This window comes from Choristoneura fumiferana, chromosome 24 (assembly GCF_025370935.1).
Source record: "Choristoneura fumiferana chromosome 24, NRCan_CFum_1, whole genome shotgun sequence".
NCBI classification, from domain to species: Eukaryota; Metazoa; Arthropoda; class Insecta; order Lepidoptera; family Tortricidae; genus Choristoneura; species Choristoneura fumiferana.
This window is the reverse complement of record NC_133495.1, coordinates 8,550,234-8,569,121: the sequence shown is the minus strand read 5'-3', so window position 1 is coordinate 8,569,121 and position 18,888 is coordinate 8,550,234. Positions and strand designations below refer to the sequence as shown.

The window sequence follows — 18,888 nt, the reverse complement described above, 5'->3', positions numbered from 1 at the left end:
ACAGTTTTGATTAATATGACGACTAATATATTTCTTAGGGATAGATATACAACAACAACAGTCTGGATTTGTTTTTTACCTCCGATTCGAGATTTCTTGCATCGGCAAACCGGCATTTGGAGTCAATAGTGACACCGACCTCAATAGATGCTTAACGTAAATATTTAGTTTATACAGTCTATTATGCACTTCTCTTATTATATAATTAGCATGTGTGGCTTGACTGTAAGTGTTAATTATGAGATTAAATAAATAAAAAAAAATATATATTATATTTAGGGTTTCGCAGTTTAGTGACAAATCTAAATTTAAGTGACAGAAAATATAGTTCCCATATTAAATCAAAACAAGCTTAAAAATTTATAAATAGGTCTGACATTGATAATAAATAAGTAGAATGTAATATTTTTTTTATTGCTATCATTTTTAACCTTGTAGTATTCTCGCAGTATCGCAGTAAGCCTTATACAAATATAAGTTAATCTTTCCTATTACAATGCAAATTCTATAATCCATCTCATAAAAGTATGTAAGAACTATTTGCTACGAAATATTAGGTCATACTGTAAAAATAATTTATTTTTCATTTTTTCGTCACTCGGTGAGAGCTGAGTGTTGTATATTAGAACAAGAGCCCGCGTCAGCCAGAACAAGGCCGAAATACTAACAGTAATAATAAATAATAACTAATTAAAAAACAACAAAACACCACGTTGTTGGGGAACAACGAAAGCTGTGGTCGAAAAGCTCCGAGTTGCCCAAAGAGCAATGGAGAGGAAACTGGTTGAAGTTACAAGGAGGGTCAGGAAAACTAACAAATGGCTCAGAAAGCAAAGTAAAGTCGCCGACATTGATACAGTCACCAGCATTAATATCTGTCACAGCGGAGCGTGCAAAAATATCTGACACGTCCTTCCGGCCCTAGAAATAGAGTCGTATCAGATATCTATGCACCTTTGTTGTGTCAGATATTGGTGCTGGTGACTGTAGAAGGATAGCGAAGCTCAAATGGCAATGGGCGGGACATATTGTCCGAAAAACCGATTCGTGGTGTAAAGTTGTTCTGAATTGGAGACCATGGGAACAGAAAAGACCAGCGGGCAGACCGCAAATGAGATGGAAAGACGATATAAAAAAGGTGCCCAAAATAGATCGGAGTGGAAGAGGTTGAAGGAGGCCTACCACGCCAAGAATTTGGTAGAAGAAGGCTGAGAAAAGAAGAAGAATAAGAAAACAAAAAATAATTAATTAATGCATGTTGAATTGTTTTAATTAAATAAATAAAAAAAAATAACACTGCTAACCTAACCCAACTATGAAATTTCACATTATATTCGTTAAGTATATATGAACATCGATATTTATACAATACAATACAATACAAAGACTCTTTATTGTACACCAGAAATATGTAGTAAGCGATGCAGAAAACAGATACACGGAGATTTTTTTTACAAGGTAAGCAGTAGGCGGCCTTGTCGCTTAAGAGCGATCTCTTCCAGGCAACCTTTTTACAGAAAGAAGGAAGGACTAGTTTAGTTTAGTTTATAGGTTTTGTTCGGAATAATATTATTATTAAAAATCACTCCCTTCATTGCCAGACACTTTGTAGTGGTTGCAACCACCTACCAAACACCCACAGATATAGATTACACTAGATAAAGCAAACACCTCAATCTGTATGAAAACCAACCGTGTCACTTTTTTATATCTACTGTGACGTCTCAAGAGCGAATTAGCGATGTGAATTCCCCGATGTCCGCGCAAAATCGATTCAAATGCGCCGCCCGCCCGCGCCGTGGGGCTCGAGTCAGTCACTAGTCATGATTAGTCAGTTAGCGGTCAGTCTTTGTATGGGGCCAACCCCGACGTTTGGTCGGGGTTCGGACACGCGAAGTAGATGCATTTGCGTAATCTAGTGCAGACACCCTTAAACTATGTTTGAATAGAGGCCCGACTCAAAACATTTGGCAAAGCTTTTTATACCCAAATAAGTATTACATATTGCGCAACAGGCGTCAATTGTTTTTAAGTTTTATACAGGATGATCAATCCAAATGGACCAGTATGGAGAAGGTTCGATTCCCGGTTATGTATGAGAGTTAAAAAAAAATGCTATTATTATTCAATTTGAAATCAACGTTATGGTTCCTAAAAAGAGATTTCGCTATCTCTCATAGTTTCTGACTACTCCCTACTGACCCATTTGGATTGATCACCGTATACGTCCGTGTTGAGAAACTTCGACGTTACAGTTTCTATATTTGCTCACTAGATGGCGCTAGTCGCTACAACAACAACATCCTTGCACATGTAAACTGAACTTAAATTTCTTATAGTACTTGTGTCAATACTGTCGCAACTAAGCAGGCGCGGGGACGGGGTTGGTCATGATCTGCCAGAATATGATCCACATGGGCAGCAGCGTCGTACACGCCACGTTGAACAGCCAGTTGCCGTAGATCTGAAATAGTACATTGTGTCTTAAGGGCGGTAAATAAGGAATTACGAACGAGAGTCTATTAGAAGCCCGAAGTCGAAGACAGAGGGCATTAATGAGTCGATGTTCGTAATTCTAGTACCGCCCGTGCGACATGCAATATTTTTCATCACATTTGCGAGTAAAATTGTACAATTGTAAAAAAACTAATATTTTTTCAAAAATTGCCGATACCGCTGCTCCCCGCTGCCCTCCCCCCCGCAGCATGTGCATGGCGTGCGTGTGCAGCGCGCGCACGGAGCAGCAGCACACCATGCAGTAACAAACTCATACCGACCTTGGGCTTCATGACATGAAAATTAGTACGGGCAATGACTACCGACCACGGGTTTCATGACAAGCACATTAAGGTCGAGGGTTTTATTTGGGGGGTTGCAACCAAGGTAGCCTGCATGTTACGACACTGTTTACGAGCAAGTGTGATGAAAAGATAATTGCTACAGAATCGCACTCAGACGACTAAACAGCTTAAGTACAGGCCTAACCTAACTAGTGTTTAACGAAAATACAAACTGAAACAAGGATGCACAGAAAAAAACCAGAAAAAGAGACCAGCGCTGGGAATCGAACCCAGGTCCTCAGCATTCCGTGCTGCGTGCCACTGGACAGGAGTCTAGACACAAATTTCTCCCATGCACCACACATTTCAGCCTGCCTTTTTTTCCCCTTTCTTAGCCACTTAAGCAGTGACACTAGCGCCATCTATGTTTTAGCTCTCATCGAGAGACATCAACACCTTCGGAACTAACCGCTCATATACTACCTCATCGAGTAGCAAGATGCGATTTATCTAGGGTGTTGCCTATCAAAAGGTTGCCTGGATTATCATTTTTTGGGTGTTAATTACCTCATCGAGTAGCAAGTAGGTACGTAGTACAATCGATAGTGCTTAACCATCCCAGCCTATATACGTCCCACTGCTGGGCACAGGCCTCCTCTCAGAACAAGAGGGCTTGGGCCATAGTTCCCACGCGGGCCCAGTGCGGATTGGGAACTTCACACGCACCATTGAATTTCTTCGCAGGTTTGTGCAGGTTTCCTCACGATGTTTTCCTTCAACGCAAAACTCGTGGTAAATTTCAAATGTAATTCCGCACATGAATTTCGAAAAACTCAGAGGTGCGAGCCGGGGTTTGAACCCACGACCCTCTGTTTGAGAGGCGACAGGTCAAACCACTAGGCCACCACGGCTTCTTAGTGCTTATCAAGAAGTTCCAAAATCTATAGGGTTGCCTCGCCTAATCCTGGCAGTTTCGTGAGTCAGCCTAATTTTAAGGTGGCTAAAAATTGAAAAAAAAAAAAAACGTAATTAAGTAGCAAAATGAAACTCATGCCATTCGAAGGTTCTATTCATCCTGATAATAAATTATTTAGGTTGCCGGCTCTATACCTGGAGTTTTTCTTAGTCGGCCAAATTTTTATGTTCAAACGTAAAAATTAACTGACGCAAGAGCAACGTGGAAATGAGTCCAGTGAATGGTTTAAATGATATTGATTAGATGTAATGTTAGTACCTGGGTGACCGAGCTTTGCTCGGTATATAACTCGATAATAAGCGTTTTCCCAGATATAAGACCAAGCTAGATCGATTTGTCATCCCCAAAAACCCCTACATACCAAATTTCATCGAAATTGTTGGAGCCGTTTCCGAGATTCTAATTATATATATTGCTCGTTTAAAGGTATTAGATAAGATTTAAATTGAACACAACCTTGAACATTTTTGTACGGTAAGCAAAAACAACGCCTATGAATATTTTTCAAAGGTACTATGTACGTAACTAAGTTTGGCATATGCATATACACTGCGTATACTTTAGGAATGTCTGATGCGCTCGAGTATTTCCACTTGAATTAAGATTGTTTTTTGTATCTTTTTGTCTCTTTTTTTTGCCGAGGACCTGGGTTCGATTCCCAGCGCTGGTCTTATTTTTCTGGTTTTTCTGTGCATCTATATTTTTCAGTTTGTATTTTCGATATGGGGACCGTCTTAACCTATTGGGAGATTCTGGGCACTACTAAATATAGCAGCAGAGGAGACAGTCTTCATTTATTTAACAGTTACTTTTTAGTCCCTGTATTTCCCCAGCCAGTAAAAGTGGAGTGTTGGCTTTGTGAGTAACGACAACGTACCAGGGAGTCAGAAACAGCGAACATGACGGCCTGTACGGCGGCGTCCCGGCCCCGGCCGGCCGCACCCCACGCGCCGTCCTCCGGGAACGCGGCGCGACTGTACAGCATCATACCCAGCGTCAGGGCTGCCAAAGGATGCAGCGCCACGCAGAACACGCGCTTCAGGAACAGGGTGACAGCCCTGGAGGTAAAAAAATGCCGCCTTGAACTGTCGCGGTTCCAATTTAAAAAACCGGCCAAGTGCGAGTCGGGCTTGCGCACCGAAAGTTCCGTACAAATTTGTATGTATTTATGAATAAACGCTTCAAATTCATAGTTCTAGGACAACGGAAAAAACCCTAGAAATTTGTATTCCCTTGCGTGTCGACGGTCGAACGGAAAAAACCCTAGAAATTTGTATTCCCTTGCGTGTCGAAATATAAGTTTTTTGCAGCATAGACTCTTCTCTCTAGAGATCTTTTTTTACGTTAACTTAGAAGTTTGATTTTTTCACAACTTCAAGGAACTGTAAACTGTGCATATGGTTTTAATTTCAACTCGATATCTCCGCGCATTCACGAGATAAAGGGTCTTCCCTAAAAAACAATCAGCTAAGTCCAAGAGCGCCAAAACACACAAATTGCAATACTTAACCACACACGAATTAACGGTAGCATTGGGTTGAAATGTGAAAATAAACAAATGACGAACAATAAGTAGTCACTGTACAACAAGAGCATAAAACGAGCCATTTTACCCGAGAAGTTCGTATAGCCCGAGCGTACGGCGAGGGTGGATAGACACGTCGACGGAAAAATGAGTTTAATGCTCGAGTTTCACATTCTGCTTTTCACTTCAATTACAAAGAAATTAAATAGCAACACTGGAAACAACAGTTCACTTACTTACATTTGTACTGATTTCATGTGAAATATATTGTTAATTTTTTTATGGATAGTAAAATGTTTGTGAAGTCATAAACAGTACATAAAGGCTGACTAGAATTATAAAAAACCTCGCCATATTGCGGAATACCAATATAACTAATTTCTTGCACTGGTAACACTAAATTCAAATGTCATCTGTCTATTGCTGTCAAAGTTTAACGTTGTTTGCGCGTGGTATTTTAAAGTGTTATTGTGTGTTGTTGTACGTTAAAATGCCGAAGATTATACATACGATTATACAAGATTGTCATAGAAAAAAGTCCGAGAGATTAGAAAATATTCCTTTGAATAACATCACCGACAACGTTGTCAGTATGATTGGTAGGTATCCTATAGTACGTGTAAAGAATGTTGCAATATAAAACGTAGAAGTGCTGCCCTCGCGTCAGGTTTTTTATATTCCTGGTCAGCCTTTAATAATAAATAAATAAAGGAAGAAACCTAAAGAACCGCGCGCAAAAGTGTCCATCACACATGCCGCAATACCACGCTGTATAGCGATGGATAAACTTTTAGTTTTATCGATTTATTAATATAAATTAGGAATCATTTATAAAAAAAAAAGTTCTAGTTTACTTACACGAAGATTTTACTACTAAAGCATAAAGTCTCTTAATGTCAAAATTTAAAATACAGTACCCAGCGGATAAAGATTGCACATTTGTCTTCGGAAAAAGACAATTGGCTGTTCACGACGATTTCCGAACACTGGCGACCGTCCATCAATCATCCTATTTATTAAGTGACGTTTTATATCAAATAAATACTGCACCTTTATGGACTTAATTAGTTTACGTCAAGTTAATAACATGTAAGCTTCAGATATCTATAGAGAGCTCTTGCAACTACTAGAAAAAGGATAGTTCCCTCTTTTTCCTAAAGATGCCATCGTACAATTTAAAGTTTTGGGGGGTTTGAACTGCTCTTTATTATATTTAGGTAAAACATGTAGGACTTCTTTTCTTTTTTATGTGTACCAACTGTATTTAACTATTACTCATGTTTAAGCAAATAAAATATTTTTATCTTTATCTTTATCTTTTTTATATTTTAATCTAAATTCTTCCGTACTCTACCGCCTAGCCGGGTACTGTAATACAAGAGGGTTATTCTTACCTTTTAGTACCGCGTCCTTTGATCACCACACCAATGATCAGCGCCAATGGCGTATAAAAAACAGCTATAGCCAATCCCAGTGGATAGTTATGCATGCCGACAGACAGACAGACAGTTGCCAGTTCCACAAGCAGCAGTATGTTGACCAGGGATAACTCCTCGTAAGTCATGCGACCCGAGCGGAGTAGTCCCGGCAGGAATGGAGTCAGGAAGGTGAGGATAAGGGATATTGCCACCAGGCCGTAGTATACTGGCACTTCTGAGCCTTGGCCCTCGTTTTTGGATCCTGAAATGAAAAGACAAGGTAGGATTAGGCTAAGAGACATTTATTCCCATATATTACATCACTTGCTCCAGCATCATCAAAACAAACGTCATCCTTCAAGCAAAGGTAATGTCGACGACAGCATGCCATGACGATGTTTTTTTTATTATAAGAGGGAGGAAAACGAGCAAGCGCGGGTGTCTGATGGGATCACCACGCCCATGAGTACTGTACTGTGTAAAACTCCTTTACACTCGTTCATTTAGAACTGGCAACCAAGTTCTATTTTTAAATATTATAACAGGGAACGGGCGCAATGGAGTTCGAGAGACTTGTATGCGAGCCGCCAACGAAGGCAAGCGATTTGCAATATATTTGAAGTTTATTGAATACGCATGGTTTTAATTCAAATTAGGGCATATCAAGTTTAGTGTACCGTCCGTCCACTACAGTACCAACTACTCAAGTAGTCATTGGTCCGTAGCCTGCATCCACCGTAAACCTGCAGCTTTAACCAGGTCATCCGTCCTTTTCGTTGGTGGACGTCTTACGCTTTTCTTTTATTTTTTCTTTTTATTCGACTGGATGGCAAACGAGCAAGTGGCTCTCCTGATGGTAAGAAAACACCACCGCCCATAGACACCTGCAACACCAGGGGTATTGCAGGTGCGTTGCCAACCTAGAGGCCTAAGATGGGATACCTCAAGTGCCAGTAATTTCACCGGCTCTCTTACTCTCCTCGCCGAAACACAACAGTGCAAGCACTGCTGCTTCACGGCAGGATTAGCGAGCAAGATGGTGGTAGCAATACGGGCGGACCTTGCACAAGGTCCTACCACCTGCAAACCCCTGCACCTGCGCTGCGCTTGCCGATCCGATTTTCGGCCCCAAAGACCATCTTTTTGACCAAGCTTATTACCACTTCAACGAGCTAATCCACTTGTCTATGCCAGTGACCATTGTTTTTCTACATATCTCCTCATTTCTGATTTGATCCCGAAGAGAAACTCCGAACATAACCCTCTCCATATCTCGCTGAACAACTCTGAGCCTATTCGAAACAGCGATAGTTACTATTTTTATAATTAATATGCGAATTATTTCTCGCCATGCGCCATCTATATGAAAATACTCGTCTGTACTGATTCAAAGTGTCTGTATTTAAAATTCGCTCTGAAGTTCACTTACCAAATTGACTTAAAAACACAGGCGAATTCATAACAGCATAACCCAAGAAATGTACCAGCAAATAATTAGCTCCTACATTCACTATGCTCATACTGGATTCCTCCTTCAACCCCTTATCTGCTGGTACATCCGAATTCTTTCTCTTATGCGTCTTCTTGACCTTTTTGTCAGTCTCTATCACTTCCTTATCTCCTAGTACTTCATTAGAATTCTTCCTTCTACGCATGCCAGTCTCTTCTCGAGTTTCAGCTTCCTTGGATTCCTGTTCTCCTGGTTTATCGGAGTCAGATTTCGGTTTAGGTTTTGTCGGTTTGTCATCCTCGTTTTCTTGTTGAGTGGTCACCCAGAGAGACAGGGCTCTGACCAGCATGGCAACGCATAGGAGACATAAGGACGGCATGTATTGACCTGTAAAATTAAATCAGATGTAATTAATAAGGAGAAAATTAAGCTGGAGTGAAGGGTAGACTACATTTGTCATTGACAATAAAAATAACGATAAAAATGCGGGTAGTTGTGCGCCGGTGTTAGTTTCGACCTTGTCCAGAAGGGGCGCAATACGCGCGAATCGTATCGCGCGAATTCATACGCGCGTTGTCGAGGTACTAGACGTCAATACATCGCGTCCACAAGCATCGCGCGAATTCAAAATACGCGCGTAAATCGCGTGCACTACGCCAGACTCTCGACTCGCACTACTCCAGTTAACGCGCGAACTCTAGAGCGAGTGCACGTATCGAGTGCCCAAATGCTTGCGCGTTGGTACGCACCTTGTGGACGCAACGGTCGCGCGTAATACGCGCGAGAGAATCGCGGCGAATTCGCCCTTTCTGAACAAGCTCTTCGTCGGGCAGTCGCGCGAGCAGAGCGGTGGCGCGTAGTGCGCGTGTTGCGGCGAACGCCGAGTCGCGTGCTCCTATGAAGAAGGGCTACGAAATAGCCCGAAACATGTCGAGCTAAACTCAATTTAAGACGTGAGTTATCCGTTACAATATCATTTAATATGAGCGAGTCTCACGGTAGTTTCATGTTCAAGATGGAACTCACCTATAGAAATGAACCTGTTGGTAGCCGCCATGAGGTAAAAGAAGTAGCTCTGGTGGAATCTCTCCAACAGGTTGTTAAGCGAGCGAAGTATGCTTTCCAACGCGATGCCGAGCCTGTAGAAGTTGGCTGATGTGAGCGCGTTGACCTTGGGCGGGGCGCCGGCGGGGTCCAGGGCATCCCTGCCCTCCAAGGTCACGGCTTCGATGCCGAAACGGTGGAACAGGCCGTGGTTGCCATTCGGCACCTGCAACATCCATATTAATATTATAAATGCAAAAGTGTGTGTGTTTGTATGTTTGTCCGTCTTTCACGTCGAAACGGAGCGACGGATCGACGTGACTTTTGGCATAGGGATAGTTAACATAGGCTACTTTTTATCCCGGAAAAATGCACAGTTCTCGAGCGAACAGCGAATTCCACGCGGGCGAAGCCGCGGGCAAAAGATAGTGGAGTGATATTTTTAAAATTTAGTATAGGTAGTGCCACGAGAGTTGAAGTGAATGATTACACACACAGCTACATGAAGAACTGTTTGCATAGAAGGAGAACGAATGAAATTAATGAGTAAATGTCAAAATCCCGCTGTCATGACTTGTTCTTGTGTGCGTGACCTCAACTCTGGTGGCGCTAGTTGTACCTATAGCTATATCTAAAATAAAATGGATAATCTAAAATTTTCTGGGATTTCTGAAATTTCTTATCTGTGAAATTGTGGAATCCTTCCGTCAGCAGTGTTTTCGGACAACTATGACAGGGTTTCTCAAACTTTTGGCTCCACGTACCCCTGTTAAAGTTTATAGACGACAGCGAACCCAGCCCCCCCCCCCACAAAGTAATAAAACTGGCTGTTGGAGAAACTAAGTTTTTATTTCAATCATCATGATAATATAATGTATATTATTTATTTCAATAAAAGGTAACAAATATAGGTAAGAATAGTCTTGCCAAAGAAAATACCAACTGAAACAAACAACAACAAACAAATAAGTGCTTTACAAAGTTGGAGTTGAAATAAAAAAATACAAAAAGACTCCAAAAACCAATCTTAATCATCTGGCCAGTCTTGCAGCCACCATCACGTAAACCTTGTCGCGAACCCCCTACCGTCGAATAGCGACCCCTAGGGGTTCGCGTACCCCACATTGAGAAACCCTGAACTATGACATCGGGGCTTTCAAGAAAAGGGCTTATAACTTTCTTAAAAGGCCGGCAACGGACCAATGACTCCTTGAATAGTTGGGACTCATGGGCCGTGTTGTTCATTTCCCATCAGATGACCCACTTGCTCGTTTACCTCCATCTCATAATAAAAAAACCTAGTTACTCTTCCGCGAAGTAGTGTGGTCAAGCTATGCAAATGAATCACAGACCTTATATCGAGATAGACGAAAAGAGCGCGAACTGTATGAGAACCTAGCGTGTCGAATTGTTCGTATCTACGATGACGTCACGAGCGAGATTTAGTGGTGGGGAATCAAGACCGCACGGTACCGATTCAAAGACCGTGGATCAAACATTTTACACGCAAGGTAGGTAAACTCTTACGAGTAAGGTCTATCTCGATATAAGGTCTGTGCGTTCAATATTTGTAATCGTACAGTTAATTTTCCCGGTCTCCCCCCCGTTCAAACTCCGCCATCTAATATGTGGTGTGCCTTATACGGCCTCGTAAAATTTATCTTGGCCACGTCCAAATTAAAGTCCTGTGCCGCCACTACCTCAAAAAAAATTAAAAGTCGAAATATCTTTATTCAATTTTAGACTATAACAAGCACTTATGATTATGTATGAATGTCAAAAAAAAACTATCACCGGTTCGGAAAAAACTCTACCGTCTGTCCGTCTAGCGGGTGACACTATTTACCGGCACTGATAATACCGACATGGAAATACCGACCCGATATTTCGTGTACACGCCCATACAAACTGGTGTCAACTTTTGATGGCCATAGTACAAGAAATATCAGGGAGGTATTGCTGGGCCGGGAAACAGTGTCACCCCGTCTAGCTAGACCCATTTTCTCAAGGAGTGAAGATAACAAGCCGAAATCATCAAATACTCAGGCCTACTACCTCTTGAACCCCCCCCCCCCCGCCTCGCCTACCTCTGGGCCCGCGTGGGAACTATGGCCCAAGCCCTCTTGTTCTGAGAGGAGGCCTGTGCCCAGCAGTGGGACGAATATAGGCTGGGATGATGATGATGATGATGACTACCTCTTGAAGCAGCATTCAAAAGATACAGTCATTAATAACCTAACCAACAGAAAGTTAGAAAACCCCCGACTTTGTCACTTCAAAGTTCAATATCTCAAAAATGGCCAAACCGATTTAGATGAAACATGTCTAAGTACCATGATTTCAAATAAAAAAACGCATTCAAATCGGTCCACCCGTTTAAGAGCTACGGTGCCACAGACAGACACACATAGCGGTCAAACTTATGACACCCCTCTTTTTGCGTCGGGGGTTAAAAAGGTGTTCCATACAAACTGCCGTATCCGTAAAACATTATAGTGTATGGTGCGGCCCGTGCCAAGTTGGCGAAGGAAGGTGGACTTACCCAAGTTCGCCGCCGACCTTCTGACTGGCCACGGGTTTGCGATGATGATTTTGAAGGCAGTGCACGTGGTTGTCTGTAGTATTACTCAATCCTAGTAGATTATTGAGGATAACTTCCTTATTATGATTGTCAAGCGGAATGATTTGTTTATATGTGACAGACAGACGACAAGATGACAATGAAAGAATACCGCATGGCATCAGAGGTTTCCGGCCAGCGTTGCCTAGGCTTGTCCACCTCCTTGCACACGGCAATACGGCGCAACCAGTGTACTTCCAATTGTCCTTCAAAATTAGCTTGAGGTCCCATTTATTGGGGCATACTACCACAGAATCAAAAGCAGCTATTGAATACATGCCTGACAAAGAATATTTTTAAAGCTAGTCGCATTTTCAATAATTACAATGGAAATTGTGACGTATCATGAAATGAATAAGGTTCAGTTTCCAACTCAATGCAAGTGGTCGCTAAATCGCCTCTACCTTATTAAAGCTTATAATTAAAAAACTAAGGGTGTATACTCACCCCAGCCATTTGTGTGACAACTTGTCCCATCAGTGTGTATATTCCGTTTTTCCACTCGTCGACCTTGTTGCGGTTGCGGATCCAAGAGTAACTAGTAAAAAAACAAGCCAAGTCACAAAGTAGAAAACCCCCGACATTATCATTTCAATGTTCATGTATCTAAAAAATGGCAGAACCGATTTTAATGAAACATAACTAAGAATCAAAGCAAGGAAGCTCGCTTTCACGTAAAAATCCGCTTCGAAATCGGCCCATCCGCTCGAAAAACATAACCATCCGTCGGACAGTTGGGTAAGAAGATGAAACTATCACGTTTTGTAGGCAAATATTTGTCATACTGTATGCAAACTTATTTAAATGTATAGATGTTTTTGGAACTTTCAACTTGAAATATAACTTTGACGTCGACTGTACAGGTCGATTCACAAGAGCTGGCACGAGTGGATTGAATGAAAGTATTCGTGTGTTCATTTTTCGTTCATTTCTGTCTTTGATTCGGCATCTTTGACTCGAAATGACACGTCTAAACACAAAGTGAAACAAAAGTTCCGAATGAATTCATTAGTGAACCGATCCGCGATGTCGGTCGGTTCATTTGGCATCATTCATTCCACTCCGAATGAACGAAAAATTAACAGTCTGAAGACAGAGAGAACGTTCACTCGGATTCGGCCATTTGGTCTCGAACCCTGTAGCAGACGAACGTTAAGTCAAACGTCTCGGCAAATTGGTGCTCAAGTAGAACAAACAAAATACTTAGCTGTTTTTGGAGAGTTTTAAAAATTACCAATGCCTTTTTGTAAGCACAAACTTTGGCGAATATAAAGATAGAACCCCTTTGTTCGAAGACTTCATTCGACACCATATTGAAAAAAACTACGGATGAATGTTCTTTTTTTATGTCATTCCAGCTGAGCCGTGTGAACATGGAATGAAGGAAAAATTAAGCATTCACTCGAAAGAATATTCATTCGAGTGAACCGTCTGATACACCCTTTACCTATTTGAATATTTTGAATACACTTTTTTTATTTATTCGACTGGATGGCAAACGAGCAAATGGGTCTCCTGATACCAGGGGTATTGCAGATGCGTTGCCAACCTAGAGGCCTAAGCTGGGATACCTCAAGTGCCAGTAATTTCACCGACTGTCTTACTCCCCACGCCGAAACACAACAGTGCAAGCACTGCTGCTTCACGGCAAGATTAGCGAGCAAGATGGTGGTAGCAATCCGGGCGGACCTTGCACAAGGTCCTACCACCTGCAAAACTTCACACAAATGTGAAAATGCCATGCATCTGTCATTTTCCTACAAAAATGTCTGAGTCGCGTTACGTTCGTGCCAGCTCTTGTAAATCGATCTGTACAGTGTGCACATTAGTTTTGTACCTGCTTTTGTATGAGTGGTGAATACCGGACTTGACACATAGCTTGTGCACCAGATTGCCAAGGTCCAAGTTCGGGAGCTGCCCGTTCAAACCTTCCACCTTCACTTCGATGTATTCTATGAAAAATTGGCCAGTATTAGAGAGTTTAGAGGGTAATTCTAACATCTTTGAATTAAAACTACAGTGAACTACAGACATTTTATAGTAATTTTAATCTGGGAACTCAGAAAGTTAATTTCACGAATAATAAAGTCGGTACTTACTTATTTTAGGCGTGTGAAACTCCAAATTGATGGCCGCTTGTATCGACCCGGACCTTCCAGTCAGCTTGCCAGGGTTCAGACACTTCTTATGGAGGTGCTTCCCCAAGGATCCCAGTGAAGCCCAGGACCCTATGTCCAGGGCCGGCATACCAGGCTCCCAGAAGCCGCCGAGGGTCGTGTAGAACGTCTCCGAGTCGCGACGGATGCCGTGGTATGCTTCCAGCCACGCCTGCATCCCCAGTTGCTCGTGCTCAGTTACCAGGAATATGATGTCTTTGGCCCAGTATTTTTGTGCTGTGGACAAATAGTAGGTTGTCCAGTACATAAAACGCGCCATGTTTAACCCCTCGTTGCTAAAAGAGGTGGCACACATCGCACACATCGCACGCATTCTTCTTTTGCTTTGTATGTACAAAAACCTCGCTTCGCTGAGCTGTTTCCACCAGAGATGTGCTAAGCGAGGATGGGTAAATGAAGCGTTTCTATTGGTTGACGAAAAACATATTCCTCGCACATCTCTGGTGGAAACGCGGCTTCAAGCCAGCACTGATACTAACGTCGTGCGAACTGCGCGAAGGCGAGCATGAGCGCGAGGCCGGCAGCTGTGCCCTTCTGGTGCGTGCCGGGCGCGCGGTGCGGCGCCGTCAGCACCAGCGCCTCCAGCGACGGCGTGCGCGGCGCCCGCAGGATGCCGTACACGTTCGTCCCCGTGAACACCTATAACACAAATACAAATACAATATTACATTGTGTCTTAAATAGGGTAAATAAGGCATTACCGAACGAGCGATTTTATGTTTTATAAAAATACAAACAATGTTTAGTGAAGAAAAAAAAATCGGTTAAAAATTCGATTTATACTGATTTTTGAAAAATCTGTACCTATATCTGTCTCTTTCTAAAACGCTTTTCTCTATGCAGCAAATATGGTACCACTTGCGTGTAATGTCACATGCAATTTCTAACCTTTATAACTTTTGTCATTTTTTTTGACGACCAGATGGCCTAGTGGTTAGAGAACCTGACTACGAAGCTTGAGGTCCCGGGTTCGATTCCCGGTCAGGGCAAATATTTGAATGAAAAATACGAATGTTTGTTCTCGGGTCTTGGGTGTTTAATATGTATTTAAGTATGTATCTATCTATATAATTATATTTATCCGTTGCCTAGTACCCATAACACAAGCTTTGCTAAGCTTACTTTGGGACTAGGTCAATTGGTGTGAATTGTCCCGTGATATATTATAACTCTGTAAAGGTAGCTTAAAAATAGTTTTTCTGTTCAAGTTCAAAAACCATATATACATTTAAACATATCCATATTACAGTTATTTACTGCCTATTTAACGGTACTGTTACTGACCTGCCCCTGCCCCATGGGATAGTCGAGGGTGAAGTTGTGCGTGTAGACCTCCAGATTCAGCTGCGACATCTTTGCCACCAGCCATGGCACTGGCATCTCCTCGGAATCCATGTACTTGGTCTGAAAAAAGGATTACTATATCTCTGGATTATGGTCATAGCTACTGTTGTATCAACTGTATAGCCTTTAACCATATACTTATTATAATTAATATTATAAATGCGAAAGTGTGTTTGTATGTTTGTGTGTTTGTCCGTCTTTCACGCTGTAACGGAGCGACAGATCGACGTGATTTTTGGCATAGAGATAGTTTATGGGCCCGAGAGTGACATAGGCTACTTTTATACCAGAAAAATGCACAGTTCCCGAGGGAACAGCGCGCGATAACCGAATACCACGCGGGCGGAGCCGCGGGCAAAAGCTAGTACTATAAATAAATGCAAAATTTGCGTAGTAATAGTAACTTACACTATTGATGTTTCTGACAATATTAAGGCTAAACATAACATTATTAATTTTTATTACGAGATTGTTCAGCAGCATTGATGGATTGTGTTAATTATCTTAAGGTACAGTCAAGGACATTTATTAATGAGCCACCCTGACACCATTTCACAGTAAACATCATAGTGACATCATTCCATGGTGGCATGGCAGGTGCAGATCCAGCCCTCAAAAAAGGTTGTGGTCACAGCCAACAGAAAATCGGCCAAGTGCAAGTCGGAGTATGAATGCACTCATGAACAATCATGACTCATACATGAACGACTTTTGAATTTAACTATTCGGTTCCCTTTTTATCATCAGATCTCAATAGACCGTTAAAATGTGTCGGCCCCACTATTAGGGTTGTGGGCATGCCCATCGTGCCCACGATGGTGGATCTGCCCTTGCATGGTGGCTCATGAATTAAAGTTCTTGACCATACAAAATTCTAACCTAGAATACAACTTAATAGAACTCTAATAAATACAGAGCCAAGTTCTGAATGAGGAACTCTACACAAGATCACTCTTTTGCGCAGGCAATACATACTTGCAGTAAACACCAAACTGGATCCCATTGCTAACTTATGCCATTTCCTTAACACAGAGTACATGTAAAAACTTATATGAAAGTCCTGTTTTAACGCAGCAACATACAACCTGCCAGCGCTGGTCTCTTTTTCTGGTGTTTCTGTGCATCCATGTCTCAGTTTGTATTTTCGATATGGTTTCACGGGATACCCGTAAAAGTAACAAATTTGGAGTTGAAATAAAAAATACAAAAAGACTCCAAAAAACCAATCATAACATACAACCTGATAAAGAACTAAAGTACTTACTTCTTTTTGTACAAATATGCTACCACTACATGCAATAGGGGCTTTGGTAGTAATTTTGCGTATATAGCAGTAATACCTGAATCTCATCCAACAGTTCCTCGTAGAATTTGCTCGCCGCACTCTCTCCATTAAACTCTGTGGTCACCAAGCCGGGAAGCAGAGCGTTCTCGGAGAAATAAGTCTCATTGTTGAACTCTTTGTTGCCGAGCATCACGAACCATACCAGGGCACCAAAGTAGCACAAGAAGCAGAGCGGTCTATGAATCCTCTTCAAAACTCTAACCCATTTTACGGACCTATATTCAGGGTCCGATAACAATCCCATTGTGACGTTTTTACTATATGAGACCACTATAAGTTCAAGTTCATTTGGTAACTGACTTATTTATTAGTGAAATATCTGGTTTCAATCCAATATCGATGAGAATATCGGGAAATAAAGCATTAATTGTTTCCCAAATCAAGCCGAACCCAATCTGTAATCTAACACAACTGTCAATGTGATGTGACACTTGTGACAGTGACAGACAAACGAATTTGGATGCGTTCCGTTTGAATTTTATGTTTTATGTTATGCGTTCGAACTAGTGAAAAAAAAATCGGATTGTAGTGGGGGATTCCCCAATGATTTATGTTCGTTTAACATTTTACGAAAACTCAAACTGCCAGTCATAAGATTACCTAAGGGCCGGTACAGACGGACAGCATTTGAATTCTGCCGTCATAACGAAAAGGCGCACAACTAATTTTTTTGTTAAATTGAGTTAAATACTTACATATTCAGAATCAGGAAAAAAAGGCGCATCTGCCTGATTTTTTTGTATATTGTTTCGTAAATGGCTTTCAGAGATACCGTTAGCCCATGCATAGGACACAACTGCCCGAGATATTCAAATTTCGATGGGTCATGTACAAGGGCTAGTGTTTTTTTTTTCAATTTTGAGTGTTGTGCGTTATAGGTATCTATAAACTATATACCTATATTTAGGTAGTGGATAAAAAAAACACTGTTATTTAGTTATTTTTCGACTTATCATTGAAAACAAATAGATTGCTGTAGAAATATAATTTATTATATCCTAACGTAACTACTATTTGTCCCTCAGTACAGTTTCTATTTGCTCTACGCTCTTCCCTCTCGTTTCGGGCATCAGTACAACTACCACAAAAAGACCAAAGAGGTTCACTCCAGCGAAGAAGAAAAACATGGTGTGCATGCCGAAGGCACTGGTTATTGGGGCGAAGGCTGCCAGCTGGATAAACGTCATCACCCACGATTGAGCCATTGCTATGCACATCAGCTTTGCTCTGATCTGGAAACACAAGAAAATTTTAGATATTGAAGCTGGAAATTGTACCTACCAAGGCCCCGTCCGAATCCAATCTCAAGCAGTTTTTATGTTAAAAATTTCAAAAGTGTGTCGGGCACGCCCGCGATAGGGTTCCGTATTCCGTAGCCGTTAAAAAAAATACAAGTAATATTTGTCTAAGAATTTTGTATTTTGTACGAAATTTATAATTTGTCTGCTATTTAGGTACTCTAAAAGAAACTCACGTAAAAGAAACTGCATCAAGAGCGGTCCATCTATTTAAGAGCTACGGTGCCACAGACAGACATGGCGTCAAACCCCTCTTTTTGCATCGGTGGTTAAAAACACTATTTGAGAAAGCTTACCTGTATATTAAACACTTCCGTCATAATAATGTACGGTATCGGCAAAACCCCGAATGCGTACGCGAACATTGCCAGGACTATGGACAGCATGGGCAGCCACCCGGGAGTGCTGTAGCCCAGGGCGTGCAGCAGCAGAACTGTCGCCAAGCCCACTTGGGCGAAGACCGTGATGATGTTGGACAAGCCAAAGATGAACTGTTGACAAAGTGTTCAGTTAAAATTTATTGAGTAACAGCAGTGCTGAGCCGGGGTGGCCGAGTGGTTTGACCTATGGCCTCTCAAGCAGAGGATCGTGAGTTCAAACCCCGGCTCGCACCTCTGTGTTTTTCGAAATGCATGTGCGGAATTACATTTGAAATTTACCACGAGCTTTACGATGAAGGAAAACATAGTGAGGAAACCCACAAGTTCGGTGTAAAAAGTATCGTACGGCGTAAATGCGCGGAACCTTAACTGTTTAATAGACATAAAGAATACTTATTTTTAGACGAATTAGAATTATTTATGATAAGTTCTTGGTAAAAGAAAAAAAATTTTTTTGCTGACTGTATTTTTTGTTGACTGTACTTCACCAAAATTACATTTGCTTACCAAATTTCAAGTCGATGGCATTAG

General features: G+C 41.6%; 1 protein-coding gene across 1 annotated transcript in view; it reads right to left on the bottom strand.

Annotated features, from left to right (window-relative positions):
* Nucleotides 1-1,243: 1,243 nt before the first annotated feature.
* The window catches only part of GAA1 (glycosylphosphatidylinositol anchor attachment 1), a 31,969-nt gene continuing 14,324 nt past the window's right edge, over nt 1,244-18,888 (bottom strand). Inside the window, exons 8-20 of the mRNA XM_074106772.1 lie at nt 18,274-18,468; nt 17,691-17,911; nt 16,675-16,978; nt 15,275-15,394; nt 14,470-14,629; nt 13,913-14,206; nt 13,651-13,765; nt 12,261-12,351; nt 9,176-9,419; nt 8,129-8,536; nt 6,676-6,961; nt 4,634-4,814; nt 1,244-2,464 (exon numbers count right to left, since the gene is read on the bottom strand). Of these exons, the coding sequence (XP_073962873.1) occupies nt 2,363-2,464; nt 4,634-4,814; nt 6,676-6,961; nt 8,129-8,536; nt 9,176-9,419; nt 12,261-12,351; nt 13,651-13,765; nt 13,913-14,206; nt 14,470-14,629; nt 15,275-15,394; nt 16,675-16,978; nt 17,691-17,911; nt 18,274-18,468 (2,721 nt within the window). The 3' untranslated portion in view covers nt 1,244-2,362. The remainder of the gene's footprint in view (nt 2,465-4,633; nt 4,815-6,675; nt 6,962-8,128; nt 8,537-9,175; nt 9,420-12,260; nt 12,352-13,650; nt 13,766-13,912; nt 14,207-14,469; nt 14,630-15,274; nt 15,395-16,674; nt 16,979-17,690; nt 17,912-18,273; nt 18,469-18,888) is intronic.